Genomic DNA, 11971 nt, shown 5'->3' with positions numbered 1-11971 from the left:
TAAAGAGTTAACTTTGTGTAGTGGTGTACAAATTGAAAGTAATGTATTTTTTTGTTTGATTTTTTTTCTTTTTTTCTTTTTTAAGTATACCAAATGTAAATTCTGTACAATGAGTGTGCCAATCCCCTTTCTTTGTAAAGCCAGATTCTTAACAAGTGCCAATGTTGTGAAAAATCAGAGGGCCTGTGAATTTCATGGTCCAGTTTTTAAAACAAACACTAAGTATGATTAATTAACAAAAAAGGACAATTTTATTCTATATTTAAGATTAATGATGAACTGCTGTTTTTAAGATAAGTGTCATTTTAAGTGCATGTGTTTGTCAGGTAGGGGAGGGAGTGGGCGGGTGAGATATTCTATTCATGCAATGCCCTTGAGAAAAGGGTCCTAATGGTTATTGATTTACAGTATTTTAGCCATATTTCTCTTTTTGTATGTTTCATTTCAACCACTGTTGCCTGAACCTCATTCAAACATGAAAATGATTTTTACATAGCCTTCTCCTTTAAATGTTTTAAATTGGAATAAAATATGTTCCTATACTCTCTTATTGCATCCTTGTACAGTCCTTGTATAATTTCTGAATGCATTCACCACATTATTGAACTGTTGGTTTTATACATCACATACACTATACATGTGCAGTAAATATTAAATGAACTCAAATGTGGCTGGTTTAATAATGTGCTTTAAGTGGAACTAATTTTACAGGATAACAGGAGCTGCACCAACAAAGAAGAGCTCATGGAGCACACCAGCTATCAGGAAGGTGAGTTTATGTTCTGCAGCTACATACACATGTGATGTGATTCATCTTACTGTTTACAATAGTCGTTCTAAAAACAAGGTCAGCACTCCTCAGCAACACATTTTTAGGTATTTACCTGAGAATATTTCAGTGTAATGTCTTTAAAACGTGCATTAGATCATTCTAATATAATGATACTGTCACTGATGCACAACCCATACATGACTGTGTGCTCACAGATGTGCCCTGTCCTCCCGCATGCATCCATGATTTTCAGATGAATTTCACACGTGGATTAATCGGCTCACAGCACAGTTGTGCTTCACTTGAATCAATCTTCTCTGAACTCAGACCCTTCCAGCATCTATACAGTGCTGCTTGCCTGTTTGTGAGCACTTCAGAATATTCTGTACTAATCAAAATGAAATGTAATGTTACTGTTATTGCAGCACAAGGGTTCACACAGCAGACTGTGACGGTTCACATACTGTTAATATAATAACATTGGATCATTATCCTGACTGAATACATGACAACGTGAAACGTTTCATTTGTTTGAGTAGGTTCTCTTTTTCCACTGTCAGTAGATGTTTTGGGTCATACTTATGCAGAAATATAAAAATTAAATATAAAAAGGCTTCACAAACTTCTGAGCAGCTCTGTGATGTTTTTATTTAATGTTTATGTCACTGATCTGGTGCCAATTAACCTCATTAGCTGTTAGCTGTTTCAACCGGTCTGTGTGTGTGTTTTAGCATTACACAACAATCCAACAGTTAGACAGTTACAAAGGTGTTGCTGACATCTAATTTAAAATTAACATGGCATATACAGAAATGTATGTTTTTCAATGTGACAACAGGAAGTTCTTTAGTTCAACATTTGTGATTGGTTGCTTATTGTTATTATTATTATTATTATTATTATTGTTGTTGTTGTTATTATGCTAAATGACGCACACACACCAACCAGCCCCACCATGAGCACTGAGCCACATGCTGTGGGTGGATATACTAGGCAGGAAGTGGACCAGAGTATTATCCACAGAGTTGATGTGTGAGGAGTGAATTTGGACCAGATGGACGGAGAACTGGGTCAGAGGATTTCCGGAAGACTCCAGCCCAACTTGTGGAAAGAGTCCACAGGTCGTGATTTTTCGTGGGACCTCCCCACGCACCTCCTCCTGCCGCGCGGGCGCTCGCGTGCTGCTGACCTGTCCACGTGAGGCGCTCGCTGCTCAGACATCAGCTGCTGCTGCTGCTGTGGTGTAGATCCGCGCCGTGTAGAGCGGCTCCCCCCGGCTCTTCTACACGCCGTGTTTCTGTGTGGGGCGTTCAGCTCGGCAGCGTCTCGCCTCTCCACCACCAGCTCCTGGAATGGACTGACTTTCTGGCTTCACTTACCGCAAACAAATCCACTCTCATTTCACAGCCTCAGGTTCAGACAGGAGAAACGTTCACAGCTTCAACTCGGAAAAAGATTTCAGTTTCGAGTCCAGTTGTATCCTGTCAGGTTTTTGTCCTTACACCAATTTGTTGCCGTTGGACTAAAAGCGGAGATTCAACTTAAGCGAACCCGCAGACATTTTGTTATTTCTGGGTGTTACACCGGAGGTTTTTCTTCACTTTTTCATCAGCGTGCTCGCAGCTGGCTGAAGGAACTGGAAGCTTTGAAGACGACAGAAGGAGACATTACGCTAGCTACATCCAAACACCTCAGTGTGTGTGTGTGTGTGTGTGCGCGCTAGTGTGTGTGTGAGATCTTGTGTGTATGTGTATGTGTGTGTGTGCATAACGTTATTAATTTACATGCGTTGAGCTCGCACCGCTGCCGCTTGTGCGTTGAGGCGGAAAGCTTTGCAACAGCGATGAATCATTTTGACTGACAGCTTTTGAAGAATTAGCTAGCTTAGCCCGAGAGGAGCCAGGCACTGATGGTGGTTTCCTGTTCACACACACAGTAAATACGGGGTCGGGACAGGTACCGCTGAATGCGGATATCACGGCGACTCTTTACCTCGCGTTTATTCGGCTTCATTTTTAGATTTTTGAGGGGGGGAGATCCCGCTAGCTACTGTTAGCTAGTCATCCTGCTAACGCTGGACAGCTCCTGTGTTAGGCTGGGCAAGCTGTGGACAAAGGACCAGAGGAAAACATAAACACCGGCCACACTGTTAATTTGGAAAAGGAAGGCAACAAACAAGGAACTGACATGATGTTTCCACAATCAAGACACTCAGTAAGTGATTCTTTTTCTTTTCTTTTTCTTTTTTATATAATGTGACATTTGTGCAGCAAATTAGGTACCGAGTGTTTTTTTTTCTTGGCAGGTTTAGTTTAGGAGGAGAAATGATTTATGCAACTTGTTTTTAGTGTAATGTTTTCTCACAGACAGGACATTTATGGGACAGAGGGAAAGTGCTGTAAAGTTCTAGTAAGTTCTGCAGAAGATGTGCGGTTGGAAATATTAGAAAATATTCTGAATTTGCACTGGAAGCTGTTAAACTTTGTTCCAGGTGATGTCAATGAAGTCATCTTCAAATGCATGGTGTGTCGATTAAGTCTCATTTATTTTACAAACGATATTTAAAAAAAAAATAAAAAATAGAAAAAAATGGTGTCCATACAAAATGCACCTGGCAGGCTGACAGGAAAATGCGCACATCTCCTCTGTTCCCCCTAAATCTCAGGTTTCCATGGTAACAGAAACTCAGACCAGGCCATGCATTCATCAGTGATGAGGTCTCCCAGCCCATTGGTCATACATGCATGTTTAGTAACTAGCAGAACTGTGTCACTTGGTGCAGTAGAAGTGCCCAGCAGTAATTCTATTAGTTGTGGGTTTCTGATTAAATTGTTGTTGTTTTTGGTTGGTGTCTAGTCTGAAATTAATATTATTAAGAAACCTGCCTGCTCTGAGATATGGTGTTTCCCCCCTCCTAGTTTTGGTTGATCATTTTGGGTATCTAGTGCAAGTATCAATCAGGCAGACCAGCAGGTAGACTGTTTTGTTATTGGGGACTGTGCCCTTTGTGTCTCTCTGGAAATGTGTTGTTTCCACCACTAGTTCTTTGAGCAGCAGAAAGGGTAAGTGTTGTTTGCTGGAGCTGGAACCTGAATGTCTTGTGACATGAATGCTTTGCCCTTTGGCACTCAGTCTGTGGTTGACTGATTGTGCTGCTGCTGCTTCTGCTGCTGATGAAGATGATGGTGATGATTATGTGAGTCCCCAGACCTGAAAACAGGATGTAAGGATTTGGGAACCTCTGGAAGCAGCCTAGCTTGTCAGATCAATAAAATCCCATAAAGGTGTTAAAGACCAGTAAGTTAAAATGCAGATGTTTGTGTCTGAAAATCCAGTTTGGAAAAAACTTCATTATCATTGATCATAAATAGTTTTACAGGTATCATTCATTTTACTCTGAGTTTTATCTCAGTGGCTGCAGTTGTTTAGTACTTGTTTAGATCTGACGCCTTGTTATCTACGTTAGAGTAGTTTTAGCATGAGGTTGGACCAATTATTCAGATTGTAAAATACGCCCTATTTGTGGATTTGTGGAGTGTAGAACAGCAGGTGAAAATGATCGGTGAGAAGTTAGATCAGTTTTACTTAATGAAAATGAAGGGGAATGATGATTCGTCAAATAAACAATGCAGTGATTGAAAACGAAGCAACCGGGTGTGAATAATATCTGTGGAAAAGGTTGTGTCGGTGCTTGTTTCTTTGTCTTCAAAAGCAGGTTACAAACAAAAACCCATGTCATGGTTGGTGCAGCTCCATGCAAATGATGACAGAGACTCGTAGACTGCTCACTCTTTGAGCGAGAAGCTGTGATCTTTTGTTTTCTCCTGCGTGTCTTCACTTTTATTCTTCACAACAGGAACCCCTTTGTGGTTGCAGTGTATGGATTATGGATTATCAGAGTTTATTAATTGTGATGTTAGAGTATATTAGTTACTTGAACTCTACATTCCAAGGATTTGTCCCTTTCAACATTTAAGCAACGTTTCTTAGAATATTTTCTGTCATCTCTAAAAATGCATATCACATAACCATTCTCTGCGAATCACAGGAACAATAGTGTCCCACAGACATGCTGTGTTGTCACAACATTGTGCCTTGAACTTTGTCCCTCTTTGTCCCTCTTGCTCTCATCCATCACAGTCCCTTTGATTATATGTTTGAACATAAATCTAAGATGGGGGCATCTTTTTTAAATGTCTCTTTTTTTAAGATGTCCTAAAAGATTTGAGTCATATGGATGCAAGGCATGGACGTAGCAAATGTTTTAAGATGTAGTGGTGGTGGACATCTTACAGCCCTTCTTTCAAACAGTCACCTCCTGATGGGGTGAGAACTCAGTCACCTTTTTCCAAGGTGAGAGCAGCTGGGCCACTCCACTCCTGCCCGTCTGCCTGTCTGCGAAGTTATTTTTTCTAATCCAATTGAGTGCCCTTATGCTGCTTGATTGGAGTATTAAGACCCAGCGCACAGGATTAAAAATGGGTTTTGGGAATTTAACATGTCTCTTCACAGGAGCTGCAGCTGGTCCAGTCTTAACTGACTACAGCCATTCATTTCCAACTGCCTCCACTGTGGCTTTCCTCGTTCTGTTCATACATACATGTCCTCCCCTCCTTGAAATCTTGGCTCTTTTCAGCAGCTGCTGCTGCTGTCACAGGGTCCAAGGATGGGGAGAATGTGTGACACCCATATAGATATGAGTGTCACAGATAAGGAGCTGGAGGATGAGAGAGTAACAGCACAGCTGCATAACGACAGATGATGGGTCTCTCAAACGTACTTACCCTCCTCTAGATCTGCTTTCTCATTTATTCTCCTTTTCTCACATATGTAGAAATGTTAGCTTTAAAGTTCCTTCTTGGCGTATGATGTGAACAAAAGCTTTACAATTCCACAGTGGATGTACACAATCAAGGATCATCTTTTGTCAGCTTTGCCCCTTTGATAGCAGCAGAGAACCCACAGAGGAAACTATGTACATGATGGTGGTGATGTGCGGTTACATTGCATTAAAATAATGATACGGCGTTTCCTGTTGCCTTTACTGAGATGCTTTAAGCAGTTTATTTTGTTAATGTGAATGTGAAAGGCCTAATGGCAGAGGACAATCTGCTTTTAGATTTTATATATACACAAGAGATGGATTTTCTTTCTCATCCTGGGAAGTTTTTTACTGTTTGTCCACTGCTCTTAGTGCTCTAGATGGGTTTAAATTACACTGGATTGTTTTGGTCGTATAGATGCATATTATCTTTAGAACTGATCAGATGTGGCCTTATACCGTATTTACACAGGAGTTGGCATACATGCTTGGAAGCCTTGGTGTAGATGGCAGTCAATTCCTTTCCTATCTTTCTATTACATAGAGCCTGAAATGTTCCTATTGGACACAAAAGCCAGATAGTAGTGGGTCTTTCTATCCAGTGTAAAAGAGAGGTTTCCAAGTATTAACAGGGATCCCTGTATGTTTTTTATTTATTATTATTATTATTATTATTATTTAAACAGGCACATTTTTAATCCCCTGTTGCAGGTTACGGGCACAGTTCATTGGTTTAAGAGGGAAAAAGCCCTCATTTGATCGTGGCACTGTGCCTGACCCAGTTGACAGCATTTGCCATATTGTTTGGGTGTTGATTAATCCTAATGCAGCTTCAACAAAGCTGGCTGTGGTGTGAAAGTGGAGCAACAGAAAGGCCTGGTGCCAAAGCCAGAGAGTACTGCAAGTAATATGGAGGTGAAATCTCTCAAGTCTCCCCTGAGCCCATGCTCAACTGTAGAAATGGCCACAGGTTGCAGACACACACACACACACACACACACACACTACCACCACCTCCTCCTCCTCCTCCTTGTCTCCCTTTATCATGCGTTTCCTCCCAGATCTGATGTAGTGGTGGGAGGGTCAGGGGCAGAGGGTGCACAGGCATTATTAAGCCCACTTGAATTAACAGAACAGCCCCCAGCCTTTTCTCTAAAGCCTCCAGCTGGGGGGAGCTTAATCCCCACGGTCCCCTGTCTTGCCCATTAAACAAACTCCCCCCACCCCTGCTCCATCGCTCTGCTGCACACACACACATTTCTCACTAACACACACACAGGGAAGTGTGTGTGTCTGTGAGTGAGTGAGAGAGAAAGAGCTACAAGCCTGGCTGTGTGTGTCTTTTGATGGGGGAGTACTGGACACTGCTGGTAATTATTGCTCTAGTACATGCATAGGAATAAAAGGATTTTTCCCTTACAACATCAACAACAAGAACACACATACACACAGACATTCTTACCAGCCTCAAGAGTCTTATCTGCTTTTTGTATGTGGGGAACAAATTGAATGTGGGGCTTGACACACGCAGGCCAGCAGATGTCTGGGTCGCTAAGGTTAGGCCAGCTGATTAGCATGACAAACACGGACCTGCATACCCCCCCACCCCTCCCAAACACCACCACCCTGCAGGAGGCCCTACTTTTGAGTGGCCGAGTTGAGGCCACGGGTCACAGGTGATGTTGATTTTTGTGAAGGGCCACAGTGGATGATTGTCAAAATGCTTTTGGGTTGGTTTAAAGGGGAGGGGTGTAGACTGGTGCAGCCTTTCTCTTGTTGAACACACAGACACACTGACTTAACTTTAAGTAGGCAGAAAAGGTGCATGTGAATGCCCATTCAAATGCTCACTTGTACTTCTATCAGCTGGCTACATGTAGCAAGCTTGTATGCCCATAAAACTGTCCACAATGGTGACCTACGCAACTTTTCTACTTCATTCCTAAAAACAGATAACACAAAAGCAATAAGAAGAAGCCAGCAGCTTTCCTGTGTGCTTTGTATTCATTTGTTGTAAACAGTGCACACACACACACACACCTTATATGGAAGAATAATTTTGTGTGCATGTACACAACACCAGGACATGTCTTTTAAACACATGGGATTCACTGCACTGGGTTGTTGTAGGATTGCAGTATTCAAGCTTAAAGCAAACATGGGAGTATAATCATGTCTGATTTTTTTTGGTTTAGTATAAACATGCAAGGGCATCATGTGGGGATCACCTGAGCTGGATTATAGCTCAACCTAGCGCTTTTCTTTGTAAAATATCAGCCAACACTTAGGACAGAAGTATTGACCAAATACATGAATTTGTATATTGTCTTGGTCTCAATATTCACTACTGATTCCTGCCAAAGCTCAAAAAATGGTAACTAGGGCTGCTCTAAAATTATTTGTAGGACATAAAATTTTCTAGGCTGCATAGCAATTAGGGAAGCTAAAGGAAGTGACCCCTAAAATGCTGCAACCCAATTCTTAAGTATGATTGCTAAGAGAATAAACTGCTTCCCTTTGGAGTTCACAGTGTACACCAGAGCAGCATCTGACTTGATACTGACAGACAATGTCATTATTTTGAACTTGCCTAAAATTGATTTTCTCTTGTAATTATAAAGATTTATTTTAACACTGCATTGCCTGAAATATTATTGAAAACAAGTCAGACTGTATCTGATCTTCTTTGTCAGCTCGGCCCGCTTTGCTTTACACAAAGAGCTGCAGCAAACCAGAAAGAACATGAATATAAATAAAAACAGATGTCGGCTGAGTGGTACCAAATCTGCAGAGCCGTGTGTGTGTGTATGTGCCTCTGCTGCATTTATGGAAGCAGCATGCATGCTGTCATTTTACAAATTCATGAGTAATTGACAGCTTAGTTTGTGTGGGATGGCCTTTTGTTGTATACATTTAAGATTGTGTATGTGTGCATTTGTGTGTGCGTGCATGCCTGAAAGATGTTCTGTGTGAATACAAAAAAATTTAATTGGCAGTTAGTTGGCATGTCATGTTCAGATAGAGTCAAAGGGCTCATCAGGTAGTGTGCATGTGCATATGCATTTTGTGGGGATGAAGTTGGATTTGGAGTGAAGAACAGCGTCAGTATTCAGCAGTGCCCTTCTACAAAGAGAATGTAGGAGGTGGGAAGAGAGAAGGTGGTTGGTGGAGTAGCCCTTCCCCAGAGCAGACGGAGCGATGGGCTGGAACAAAGCGGCTCGATGGGAGGCGGCATGATTGGCTCGGCTTGGCCACGGCCCATAGAATTGCCATCATACACGACAATGCACCAGTCCAGACAAGAGAATTAGCTGCTCAGTTCATAGGCCAAAGAGCATTAAAGGCCACAATTGAAACAATATAATGCTTCATCCCTACTAAGATCCCCTTTTAGTCACCATGAAAATTCCCAGCAAACCTCAATTGCTGGAGGGGAAATTGAGGACAGACCACAATCAAACTATACTGGTTGCTGGTGTGTTGTATTCAGAATACAGGTTGGCAGGTGTTATCCCTGTCCTGCTGTGACAGAGCTGGCATCCTGCTGTTCCTGAGTAAACACCAGTACCTGTCAGTTACGTCGTTGGTATTTGCGACAGGACGTCCTGTCAGTGTTACACAAGCTAAGGACATTTACACATAGAAGATAGAGCTTTGTTTTAAATAGTGCTAGGGTTTACCTTAAGCTGGATCCATACTCCACAAGAACAGAGAACTCCCTTCCCCCTGCCGACGTTACACCCACAAAATGACATCATTTTTCTCTTGGACCGCCCGTTGTGCAGTGCTCTCGGACACATTCCCTGGGCAGAACTTTTTCTCTCAAGGCTGTGCGTCAACCATGTTGTGATTGGTCGGAATTTATTTTGGGCGTGATGAATGTGGAGAAGCGCAAGAGCTTCTTCAGGTACAGAACACACAGACAGGAGGAGGAAGTACAACGGAGAAACACAGCGCACAGAGGACAGTGTCTGTCCAAAAGGTGGCGATAAAAACTAATCCCAGTATTGAACCTCACATTCACAGAATTAAACTCACACAGACCAGAGGTCTGCTACAGTCAGCTACACTGATCTTCTATCTATTGTCATGCTGTACGCCATCTTCCCTGAGCATTATCAGCTCGTTAGGCCAGGTAACCACGACTGTGCGCACAACCTTTGTCAACCTTTTGTGTGTGACGTGCGCTGCATAGGAGGGCCATATGAGGGAGTTCTGCACACACATGTCTTGCGGAGTATGGTACCTCCGTGCCGAGACAAACTTTTTTTTTACTCTTACCACCCGTGGAGCGAGTTCTCTGTTCTCTGTTCTCGTGGAGTATGGAACAGCCTTTAGTATTGAAATGCTTTCTTGGGACTTTCATAACAATGTCTCACAACAGATGGCTCCTGATGGATGTGTTCTTATAAAATCTGTGTATTGGAGTGGTCAGATAAGATAAGGATGAAAAATGAGACAAAACTTCTGTATGCCCTCCTGATTCTTGTTTCTCTTCTCATGCAGTCCGACAGATCTGTTTCACTGAAAGACTCTGCTGCATATTGCTGCCACAGGGTGCACAGCAGTATGGTAACGACATTCAATAGCAGAAGATGTCAATGACTGATCATCAGCTTGATGTGTCATGGCTCTTACAGGTGAAGGTGAAGCATCTTTAAATGCTTTAACCAACCTTTTTTTGGACACAAAGATACTGTCAGTCTAAACATGGCATCATGATTCAACACTCAAAATGAATGGATCGAAATTTGAGCAGCTGTTCATATAAAAGAACAAAGTGCAGGCCCCTCAGAAAAGAATATAAAATAGAAGTTCCCTAGTGTCCCCACCATGCTTTTATTGTCCACTTACTTGTTGCAAACAGTGGGACTAATCTTTCTTTCCTCCCTCCCCGTCTTTCCTCTTTCGCTGACGGTTGTAAGTAATAACCTTGGTTTTTACAAGCAGGCATCAATCATCTGCACAACCGTACTGGGTGTAATCTTAAAGCCCCCCTTCTGCGCGCCTGGCTTTAATCTCAGCCATGGTCTCCAAACCCACAGTCATGTCGGCCTTACCACTTTCCCCACTCTTGACAAATTGCCCACTTCCCTTGGCTTTGCAATCTCTTTACTCTTTTACTGTGTGTGTGTGTGTGTCTGTGTTTGTGCGGCATCAGTGTTTGCAGGGCAGTGTGCCTCAACTGTCATGTTTGTGTGTTTGTGTGTACTGTGCGCTTGGCTGGCCTTGCTCATGGGGTCAAGATAGTTCTGCAGAGGGTGGGAAGCCAAGCCATGCCAAGCCTATGTTTGCAAGGGCACTTCACTCGAAGTGATAAAAGTAGAATAATCCCCTTTAAAGCATCTTAACGAGGTCAAATCTGTTGGGCAGCAAGAGGGAGGTGTGTGTGTGTGTGTGTGTTGTGGGGATAACGGTGCAGAAATGGGGGTAAGCCTCCGCTTGGTTTGTGAGAGATAATAATCAAAATCAAATTCCTGGCCGAAACAGGATTAGGCTCTCCCCGCGCTCTAAAGCCCCTGTCCAGAGCGGCTGAAGACACAATCCTATTCCTCTGCCTCTCCTCTCGCACACATAGCTAACATAGCAAGGCTTTCCTTTTGGCCCAGACTGAGCTGGCTGTGGTGAGCTTGGATGCAGGCCAGTTAGCCCTGTCCCTCTTTCAGATCACTGGGCTCATATGCTTTAGACCGAACACTAATCCGGGATATTTAGATGGAATTGTTTGGTTGGAGCTATTCTTAGATGGAGGATGCGATCTTGTTTGGGGCTGGTGTATTAGCAAAAGGCTTAAGCCCTCAGTGTCTGGCTCGGTGAATCATGTCATGATGGATATTTGCTGAAAGGTTTGCCCAAATGTTAGACACAGACTCCATGTGTTTTGTACACCAGTGCACAGATCAGATTTGACTGGGGAACCCTCTCTGTAGAACGTTTCACGCAGAAAAAAATGGGCTTTGGACACCTCCTATTGTTATGTTGTGGTAAAGTCATTATTTTAGCCCTGTTTTGGTGTCTTATGTCTTTGTGCCGCTTAAGGCATGTAAGGATGCCCCTGTTCTTTAGTGTTGTTCTCTAAAGGTGGTCATTGGTGCTATTAATGTACCCCTTCTGTAAGAGTGTGTGAAATATTTAGCTTGAGGACATTAGCCTGTATTTCTGTAGCATCTTAATGTTTCACACAGCTAGCTATCTATTCAAGGTGCAAATGCCTCTGCCCAGGGATATGGATAAGTTGTCATAGTCATAACATGAGCAGACTAGTTTGGCAGTTTTGTCAAGTTCAACCTACTAATGGGGGTGTCAGACTTTCTCAGTTAGGGACAATATGTGCCATACAAATCAAAAACCATCAGATGGTGATGCTGACCACATGT

The 11971-nt window shown here is 42.7% G+C and overlaps 1 protein-coding gene across 2 annotated transcripts in view; it reads left to right on the top strand.

Annotated features, from left to right (window-relative positions):
* Positions 1-2072: 2072 nt before the first annotated feature.
* LOC114435004 (amino-terminal enhancer of split-like) overlaps positions 2073-11971 on the top strand; it is a 30176-nt gene continuing 20277 nt past the window's right edge. Inside the window, exon 1 of one of the 2 annotated variants that reach the window (XM_028404499.1) lies at positions 2073-2986. In XM_028404499.1, the coding sequence (XP_028260300.1) occupies positions 2960-2986 (27 nt within the window). In that variant the 5' untranslated portion in view covers positions 2073-2959. The remainder of the gene's footprint in view (positions 2987-11971) is intronic. The other variant, XM_028404498.1, reaches the window with a different exon arrangement.

This window comes from Parambassis ranga, chromosome 4 (assembly GCF_900634625.1).
Source record: "Parambassis ranga chromosome 4, fParRan2.1, whole genome shotgun sequence".
NCBI lineage: Eukaryota > Metazoa > Chordata > Actinopteri > Ambassidae > Parambassis > Parambassis ranga.
Note: the sequence above shows the minus strand (reverse complement) of the source record. Positions and strands in the feature narration are given on the sequence as shown.